The sequence below is a fragment of the Lynx canadensis genome, chromosome B3 (genome assembly GCF_007474595.2).
Source record: "Lynx canadensis isolate LIC74 chromosome B3, mLynCan4.pri.v2, whole genome shotgun sequence".
NCBI lineage: Eukaryota > Metazoa > Chordata > Mammalia > Carnivora > Felidae > Lynx > Lynx canadensis.
This window is the reverse complement of record NC_044308.2, coordinates 22,114,090-22,124,400: the sequence shown is the minus strand read 5'-3', so window position 1 is coordinate 22,124,400 and position 10,311 is coordinate 22,114,090. Positions and strand designations below refer to the sequence as shown.

Below are 10,311 nucleotides of genomic sequence, written 5' to 3'. Positions count from 1 at the left end.
CCTGACGCGGGGCTCGAACTCACGGACCGCGAGATCGTGACCTGGCTGAAGTCGGACGCCTAACCGACTGCGCCACCCAGGCGCCCCTGGCAGACTTTATCTTTAAAGGGCCACACAATAAAGTCCATAAGGTCTCCATTGCAACTACTCAGCTTTGCTAATAAAGTACAAAATAGTCATAGAAAGCATGTAAAGAAGCAAACGTGGCTTTTTTCTAATAACATTTTATTTGCAAAAACAATTGGTGGGCCAGATTTGACCATCAAGGCCATAGTTTGTCAATCTCTGGTTTAAAGTGTTTTATCAACATATATCGCCCACATGCATACAAGATGCTTGAGAGAAATCACTGATCTTTCTTGTTTTTCCCTTTAATGAAAAGAAGGGAGCCATGTGAAGACTCAATCCAGATTAAAAAAAAAAAAAAAAAAAAATTCTTGGAAGCCTATTTAGACAAGTGTGTGAAAAGTAGGCTCTTTCCCTGAAATTATCCAGATATTGATTTTAACTTTGGTTTATGATTGTGGGCGAACTCCATCAGCAACATAGCAGGTATGTTTCACATCTATAAGTTTAGGCAGTAAGTTGTGAAGTTCATGCCTGCAGCACTTTCTTGGTAATCGTTTTTATAACATCTTATCAGAGATAACTGCAATAGACCGGTCTGGAGAAAGGTAATGAAATAACAAGAAGGTATAAGAGCAGGTTCACTTAAGCTGTAAAGATAACCTTTTGTTCATAGCAGATGGCAGTCTATATATCCTGCCCACACTCTATGGACAAACCTCCAGAGCCTGGAAACGGCTTTTTGCAGACCCTGGAGGGTTTTCTGTGAACGTTAAGGGGCAGGGCCACATGGCCCCACATGTGTCCCTCCACAGGAGGCTCCTAAGGCATGCCATTTCACTTGGGCCTCTCAGAGGTTCTGTGAAGTGAGTATAATCTCCCCACTTTACAGACAAAGAAACAGAGGCTTCAAAGAGGCTAATAAATTGGCTCAAGGCCACATAGTAAGCAAGTTACTTATGTGTTTAGACTTCCACAGCCTCATCTGTAAAAGGGTCTACCATGTCTTCCTCAAAACACCTGTGACTTCAGCCCACCCCCTACCCGCACTTTGAAGGCACAGGGAAGACTGAACCAGAGCTCAAGGGAGTGCAGTGGGCAATAAATGCGTCCAAACCCAGAGGCAACTGTGCACACGGAGAGCTAAGGCCAGGCGTGTCTGTGGTGGTGGTGGTGGTGGGGGGGGGGACAGGGGGTGTTTGTGCATACCCTGGGGCACATCTCAAACTAATATTATCCACGCTGCCAGGTCTATTTTGAATTCCATGGCCTGAATCATTAGCTTTCAAGGCTAAAGCATCTCAAAAGATGAAATTATCCTCTTGGCACTTATCAAACTGTGCTCATGACCTCTTCTATTAGGTTATGGTTTTGTGTCTGGCTGTGCAAATGTCACATAATGCCGCTGCACTGGCAGTATCTTCTTCATAGCAACACATCATAATAAAAGTTCCTTGGAGGCTGTTTATGTTTCAAATACACACAGAAAGAAAGAAAAATGCAGTAGGGTATATAAATTGAAAGCGAGACATACAAGCTTCATGTTTCATTTGCAGCCATTGGTTTGGACACATTTGTGCTGAGAGGTGAATAATTAGCATATCGTCTTAATTAAGATTTTCTTTCTGGGGGCGCCTGGGTGGCTCAGTTGGTTAGGCGTCCAACTTCAGCTCAGGTCATGATCTTGTTGTTCATGAGTTCAAGCCCTATGTTGGGCTCTGTGCTGACAGCTTGGATCCTGGAGCTTGCTTCAGATTCTGTGTCTCCTCTCTCTGCCCTTCCCCTGCTTGTGCTCTCTCTCTGTCTCTCAAAATTTAAATTTAAAATTAAAAACAATTTTATAAAAAGATTTTTTCCTGGATACTAAAGTACTACCAGGTTGGTAAAATTGTTTTTTTTTTTTTTTTTTTTTTTTTTTTTTTTTTTTTTTTTTTTCAACGTTTATTTATTTTTGGGACAGAGAGAGACAGAGCATGAACGGGGGAGGGGCAGAGAGAGAGGGAGACACAGAATCGGAAACAGGCTCCAGGCTCTGAGCCATCAGCCCAGAGCCCGACGCGGGGCTCGAACTCAGACCGCGAGATCGTGACCTGGCTGAAGTCGGACGCTTAACCGACTGCGCCACCCAGGTGCCCCAAAATTGTTTTTTCTTCATGTCTTAAACATAAGAAATAATAATATCTATTTTTAGCTTTACATCTGCATAAATAAACACTTGAAGGATAATGGAGGAATTAATTGAAATGGCCATCAATATTGGTGGTGGAAGCAGAGTGACGGGCAGGGATGAGAGCTGATATCCTTCCTTACAATTTTACTTTTATTTCGACTTTGGGAACACGTAACTGTATTACTTATTTCAAATGGAAGGATGGGTAGACAGAAAGTGTGTCAGGGTTATAAAAGTCAGATGAGAATGCAGGTGAATGTGGACAGATGTGTTCCAGCTTTTAATGAGGGCACCTTCTGAAAACAAGCCAATGGACTGCAGTGATTAGACATGTGTGGGAGATAACACCATTTCTGGGAGCTCACTCTACTGCTGATGCAATGAGCTATGAGAGAAAGTTTTTGTTAAGTGTAAGAATTTCCTATGGAAGAGAATCTAAGAGGACACATTAACTTGGTAAAGCCATTTTTTTTAAGTAGTTTTTCTTAAGTTCACTTTTGAGTAACTGTAAATTATTGCACAATGAATATTTTTAGAAGGCCTGGAAACTCCCTGTTGCTGGAGGTTCACAAAATGCATCTTGCTTCTTGCAGCTGCATTTTAGCAAGTTGGTGAGTCCTAGACTCCTTTCTGAACTTGGATGCAAGGTTACAGATCTCCAAAGAAAAACAATCTTGTTTTCACATAAGAGGCTCCTTTAGCTCCTACTGCCCTTAGGCTATGCTCTCTGGGCAAGAAGACTGGAAGGATTGCAGGGCCCAAGTAAGTATCTTGGGTGGGGGGCATCCCTCCCCTGCCTTGGGTGTGAGGTGAGGAAAGCTCAGGACCCATGTGGCCTTAATCAAGGTTTCCTGAGTGTCAGGTGAGCGTCAGATACTGGACTCCTAAGGAGCACAGCATGTGACTAGGTAAGCATCAGCCTGCATGCCGGTGCTAAGCAGGTGCTGGTAAGGTGTGGCATGCTCTGGGCTGACACAACAGGCTGTTGTATTCAATCATTTGGTTTTCATCCTTTAGCTTTCATCCTATACTCCCTTCCCCACTGGTAACTACTAACCTTTATTTTATAGGCCTGTGGTAAGTTTACATTCCTACATATATTGACTACACAGGTTATTACATGGCTCACTCTTTCTTGCCCTTTTACTCCTCATTCTGTTTGGAAGATCCAACCACATGGCTCTGTGCTTATCTTGTCTGTTGCTTCCAACCACTGCACAGTTCTCTGTGGTGTACATGCAAAAAGTAGTTTCACAAACACTATGGTAGCAAAATGTACAGAGCAGTCTGTGTGTGAGCCCTCTTCCGGAATGTCCAATTGTAAGAACAATGCCATGGGAGCCTAACAGCATGCTCACCAGAACTGTCCTCTACATATAGACCATGCAATAATGTAGATGGGTGGGGTGCTATGAGAAATATGGTTCTGTTTAGGAATGCTGGGCTGTGTGTGGGATTTTTCAGATAAATAAATCATTCCTAGAGCCTCCCTTGGGGAGGAGCCCTGACTCCCTGTGGTGAAGCACAGGAGGAACGCACCCACTTGGGCATCTTGCCGCCATCGGGGTCGTGGTGGTGATACTGCAGCACAATCACTGTCACGACCACAGAGAGGCCCACGATGATCATGGTGCTGGCAAAGTACTGGGCTGCAGAGACAAGAGACACAGGGTGAGACCCAAGGCCTCCATGGCACAATTATCACAGGGTGGCAGGCAGACCCAGACGGCAGTGACTGATTGCCTGGGGCTGGATGGTGAAGCCAAGAGCAGGGCAGGGCCACCTCCAGGCCTGCAGACTCCTGTCCACATTCCTGGCAGGCAGAGGCCAGCCCAGAGCACAGAGACCTGGTTTCCTGTCCACAAAAGCAGCCTGGCCAACCTAACTACACTGTTTTGAACTCCGTCCATTGCCTCCTTCATTGAGGGTTAACAGAGCCTCACCAGATGCTGAAATGATCGTTCCCAGGATAAAGGATGTGGACTGTCACGGAACTGAAAACACTTGGGTGGTGAGGGTGTGGTCACCACAGGGATGACTACAGGCTGTGAACGTGCTGGGGGTGGGGATGGAACAAGGGCAAACCTGGGCATCACCGGCTGTCTTATGAGGCCTGGATAGCTAGTATTAATGGAGAAAACGAGGCTGGGGCACCTGGTAGCTCAGTTGGTTAAGCATCTGACTCTTGATTTCGGCTCAGTTCATGATTCGTGAGTTCAAGACCCGCATCAGGCTCTGCACTGACAGTGGGGAGCCTGCTTGGGATTCTGTCTCTCCCTCTGTCTCTGCCCCTCCCCTGCTCATTCTTTCTCTCTCTCAAAATAAATAAATAAACATTTAAAAACAAAAAAGTTAAGAAAATGAGTCTGGCCCCATCTAATGAGAGATAGGAGGAGGTGCCAGTTGTGTGAGGAAGATGTGGAAGGCAGTGACTTTCCAGGAGAACATTAGCTTCAGCTCTGATGGGCAAGAATGGGTTTCTCCATCTTGGCCCCAAGGAGAAGCAGCATGGGGCATCCAAAACAGTCCTCCCCCAACCCCCTGCCCCCATCCAGTGGCTGCCATCTGTGAGTTTACACAGGCTACTCAGCCTGTTTGGGCTTTAGGTTATTCACCAGTATAACAGGGATAGCAAGCAGTGCATTCTTTGCAGGGTTGGTGCAAGAATTAGCAATTATATGAGCACAGGATCTAGGAGAAAGTCTGACACAAGGAAGACATTCCTTGATCAGCAACTCTGATTATTAGAACTTTGGTGTGGATTTCAGCTCAAGGGGGGTGAGGTCTAAGCAGAAGACATTCTGGTGCAGAGGCTAAGTGTGTGACCACACACCTGGTTAAGAACACTTCCTTCTCTCCAGGCAGGAAGGAACTCACTGACCCACTGTGGAGACCAAGAGGTACCTTGGTGAGGAGTTGCCAGAGATGGACATTTGAGGCTTAAAGTTAGCATCAGGGATTTCTAAGAAAGGGAAGGGTAGTAAACAAAACTCTTACTGGTATGGGCTGAACTGTGGCCTCCTTAAATTTATATGTGGAAGCTCTAACCCGTGGTACCTCAGATTGTGACTGTATTTGAAGACCGTCCTTTTATTTATTTATTTTTTTTAATTTTTTTTTCAACGTTTATTTTTATTTTTGGGACAGAGAGAGACAGAGCATGAACGGGGGAGGGGCAGAGAGAGAGGGAGACACAGAATCGGAAACAGGCTCCAGGCTCTGAGCCATCAGCCCAGAGCCCGCCGCGGGGCTCGAACTCACGGACCGCGAGATCGTGACCTGGCTGAAGTCGGACGCTTAACCGACTGCGCCACCCAGGCGCCCCGAAGACCGTCCTTTTAAAGAGGTGATTAAGTTAAAATGGGGTCCTTAGAGTGGGATCTGATTCATTATGACTGGTGTCCTTATAAGAATGGGAAATTTGGACATACAAAGGGGTACCAAGGATGCACCCAGCAAGACCAATGTGAGGACACAGCAAGAAGGGGGTCATCTGCAAGTAAAGCAGAGAGGCTTCAGAAGATCTCAAACCTTCTGGCATCTTGATCTTGAACTTCCAAACCCCCAGAACTGTAAGCAAATATATTTATGTTGTGTAGGCCACCCAGTCTGTGAAATTTTATTGTGGTCTCCCTAGAATACTAATACAATGACTTGTGGAGGTGTCCATGGTCAAAGGATCCCACAGCTGAAGTCTCAACAACAGAGGTCAGAGGCCAACAGCATCACATCTTTCTAGAAATAGGCTATGCATCAACCATGCTTTTTCCCCATTGGCTCATCAGTCAAGGCAGTTTCTGCCAACTGCCCCACAGGGAGTGCTTTCTGCTGAAAGTCTCTATTGAAAGTATTGTGTTCGAAGGTAGAAATAATGGGGTCAGACCCTCAAGTTGAAACATGGTTCCTTGCTCTCTGGATGGTACTGAGAGAACTAGGAACACCCACAAAGGCTTTTCATACCAACAATTATTCTCTCTGGCCAAACTATTACACATTAAGGGAACTCCACAAAGATGAACCTTGGCTTCTTAGTTTGTAAAGCCTGGGAGTATCCATATAAGCTCCCTGACTCCTGTCCTCCCTAATTAACCACATATGGCAGCCCTCAGGTGGCATGGGTCAACAGGAATAATCATAGACTCCTTTCCTGTTTCTGATCTCCATCACCAAACTAGAGTAGGGATTCTTACATTAAACCTAATATCCACTGTCAGAACGTTTGCTTCCCATTCTCAAAACTGGCTGGAGGTCTGATTCCCTAACCAGGAATGGAACCCTGGCTTTTGGTGAGAGTACCAATCCTAACCACTAGACCACTGAGCACCCCTTTGCATGTTCCTGCTTATTCCAATCCAGAGAGGGGTGTAGCAACAAGTGATGCTGTCTTCTATTTCTGCCATCCTGCCCTGGGCAGAAAGTCATGCCTTACATCTGTCTTGGCCAAAATATAAATATATTTGTCCTGTTTACATTTCCTCACAAGCTTTAACTTTATACAGAGACATTGAGGTATCTCAGGAAACAATGGCTAAGAGTTAAAATGTGAGATCCTTACATTTTGGCAAAGAATTTGTGGAAAAACAATGACTCAGGTATAGTTATAGTCACTATAGGTATATAGTCACTATAGGTATAGTCACTCCTTATGGCAAAGAGAGGATTGGGGGCTCTTCAGGGCACGGAGGACAGATTTATGCTCTGTTTCCATGCTAGGAAATCCTGGGTACTCTCTAAGTCTGTGTCTTCAAGAGAGGCCCAACACTTGCTTACCTATCAAGGGCACTGAGTCAGATGTCGCAGGCATGATCTCAGCCACCAGCAACATGAAGACAGTAAGAGAGAGTAAAACTGTTATCCCTGAAACATAAACACAAAGGTGCCTGAGATAGAACAGATTATAGGGACTCAATTCCACTTAACTGTGCCTAACCTGACATTCAAATAACTACAGAGGTATGGGGGAGGGGTCAGTGACATCCTGAAACTAGATGCAGAATTCTCTGTACATATAGGCATGACCATTTTTTCCGGGGACTTCTCATCATTTACCAGAGTCCTAGATAGAGATAAGTTTAGGAGCCAGAATTTTAGAATAACAATACAAAATGAATTACGGAACTCAACACAAGTATGTCTCATTTTCTTTATTATACTAGGATCTAGAGGTAGTTTCATATAGCATGACAAAACAAAACAAAAACAAAAAAACATGCTATCCAAAGACCTGGCTTTTGGTCTTGACTTTGCTATTTACTTCGATAAGTCACTTAACGTGTCTGAGCCTTGCACTTAAGATACGGGTTTGAGGATGATTTCTACATGTACTAAATATGGCCTTGGTAACTCTTTAAGATGTTGAGAAATTCATCTCACCATTCCAAATCTTAGTTTTCTTATCTTTGTACTGGATCTTAAGGAATCACCCTGTGGACAGCAATATACAGATGCAAACTGGTACTAGACTAAACTGTTCCCTGTCCATAACAAATGCTGGTCAGTTGCTACCAAGGAACAGGATTGGGTGGCAGGAGAGGAGAAAGCAAGGCCCCTCAGGACAGAACTCAGTAGTCTCTCCCTGGGCATTTTTATATTCTATGCAGGATCACAGGATCCTTCAGGTTCTCAGGAGGGCATGGACATCCAGCATGGAGCCTAGATCAGGAGCCTGTGGTGTCGGGAAGATGCCCTGGGCTGGCAGGTCAGTGTGTGATGCACCAAGAAGGCTCTGCAACATCTCTGCACCCAGAGCCGTGACAAGTCCTGCACTGTCCACAGTGATCCCTACAGCACTGACCTGGAGGCCAGGCCTCCTGTCCTGTTGCAGACTCCCACCCAAGATCAGGACACTTACCCAGGGATATTTTCTCCCCAGAATCTGCAGGGAGCAAGAAGACGAGGAGGGCCAGCGCAGAGATGAGCACACAGGGGATGAGCAGGTTGAGGCCATAGTAGAGGGTTCTGCGGCGAATGGTCACTGTGAAGGTGACGTCTGGGTACGGCTCTTTGCAGCACTCATAGAACTTCTCACTCCGCTTGCCTGGGATTCCTCCATTAGCAGGGGGTGGGAAGGAACCATTGTCTGAATAAAATTACCCTGCTTGTTTATTTTAATGAGCATATCACACAAATGACCATGGGGTTTGTTGAGTGCTAAAAACCTGGATAATCAGTGTTTGAATAAACTATTTGTTTATTCAAAGAGGCCCAGAAAACTCCCTAGTCTTTTCTATGTAAGAACACAGCCAGAAGACAGCCATCTATGAATCAGGAAGCAGGCCCTCAGCAGACACCAGATCTGCCAGTGCCTTGATCTTAAACTTCTAGCCTTCAGAACGGTGAGAAATAAATTTCTATTATTTATAAGCCATCCAGTCTATGGTATTCCATTATAGCAGCCTGAAGGGACTAAGACACCAGGATTATAAATAATACATTATAAGCTTTACACCATTATAAATGTAATTATTGTTTTTCTATTTAAAATCATCAAATATAGTTTCCCACGAATGCAATTTACTGTCCAGCCTGATTTTAGGAATGGAGCAGATTCTAATATAAAGATGCCTATACTAGCACTGACTTGTTTAACTACATACTTTTCATGGAAAGCATTGAATTTTCTAATTGTTTTTTTTTTTTTCTTTTTTTTGGTTGTTGCTCTCATTGTATAGCTCTCAGTAAATTACAGAGATTGCTGCAGGGTTCAATAAATGTTCACACTGAAAAGCAGAGTGGAAAATCCCAAACTTTTAAAGCCAGCACAGGAATAAAGTGGCTTTCTACAAGGCCACTGGTCTCATGTCTTTGCTAGACTTACCCACAAGGTCCCATTCTCCGTTTGGGATATAGCCGCTGATATCTGCCTCTTGCATCTGTAGATCCAAGGACCACCCTCCGTAGGACCAGGACCCAAACTTGAGTTTGCACTGCTGCACATCAAAGGGGAACCAGCGCACATCAATGTAACAGGAGCTCTTGAATATGCCTACGTGGACAATGAAAACGGCCAGAAAAACTGAAATGGAAGGTGACTAAAATGGAAGGTGACTGCTTTAAATACACAGCATCTCACACTGTTGGTGGGAATGTAAACTGGTGCAGTCATTAAGAAAACTGTATGGAGATTCCTAAAAAAATTAAAAATAGAACTACTATATGCCAGTGACCCCACTTTTGGGTATATATCTGAAGGAAACAAAATCATTACTTGGAAGAGATATCTTCACTCCCATGTTCATCGTGTTCATTACAGCATCATTTGCAATAGCCAAGACACAGAATCAACCTAAGTATTCATTGATGGACAAATAAATAAAGGCAAAGATTATCAAATCTCTCTCTCTCTCTCTCTCTCTCTCTCTCTCTCACGCACACACACACACACACAATGGATAATACTATTCAGCCTTAAAATAAGATGGAAATCCTGTCATTTGCAATAACATGGGTGAAGCTGGAGAGCACTGTGCCAAGTGAAATAAACCAAAGACAAATACTATGTGATCTCATATGTAGATTTTGAAAAAAAAAAAAAAAAAAAAGAAACAACTGAACTCACAGAAGTGTTGAAATGCCAGGAGCTGGGGGTGGTGGGGAAACGGAGAGGGGTTGGTCAAAGGGGACAATCTTTCAGTTACAAGATGAGTAAGTTCTAAGGCTCAAATGTACTACATGCTGACTCTAGTTAAAAATATCGTATACTTGAAATTTGCTAAGAGAGTGGATCTTAAACATTCTCATGGAAAGCAAAACCAAACTCAGCCATGTGAGGGGATAGATATGTTAACTTGATTGTGGAAATCATTTTACAATGTATATGTACATTGTCATCATGTTGTACACCTCATTACATTTTCATTTGCCAACTGTACTTCAATGAAGCTGGAAAAAAATTAAAATATAAATAATATATTTTAAAATACAAAAAAATACAGGGGCGCCTGGGTTGCTCAGTCAGTTAAGTGTCTGACTTCAACTCAGGTCATGAACTCGCGGTTCATGAGTTCAAACCCTTGCATTGAGCTCTGTGCTGACAGTTCAGAGTCTGGAGCTTGCTTCAGATTCTGTGTCTCCCT

General features: G+C 44.0%; 1 protein-coding gene across 1 annotated transcript in view; it reads right to left on the bottom strand.

The window, feature by feature from the left end:
• Positions 1 to 10,311, bottom strand: part of CHRNA7 (cholinergic receptor nicotinic alpha 7 subunit) — a 116,777-nt gene that overhangs the window by 5,603 nt on the left and 100,863 nt on the right. Inside the window, exons 6-9 of the mRNA XM_030317555.1 lie at positions 9,054 to 9,221; positions 8,088 to 8,282; positions 7,007 to 7,093; positions 3,776 to 3,885 (exon numbers count right to left, since the gene is read on the bottom strand). Coding sequence (XP_030173415.1) covers positions 3,776 to 3,885; positions 7,007 to 7,093; positions 8,088 to 8,282; positions 9,054 to 9,221 — 560 coding nt within the window. The remainder of the gene's footprint in view (positions 1 to 3,775; positions 3,886 to 7,006; positions 7,094 to 8,087; positions 8,283 to 9,053; positions 9,222 to 10,311) is intronic.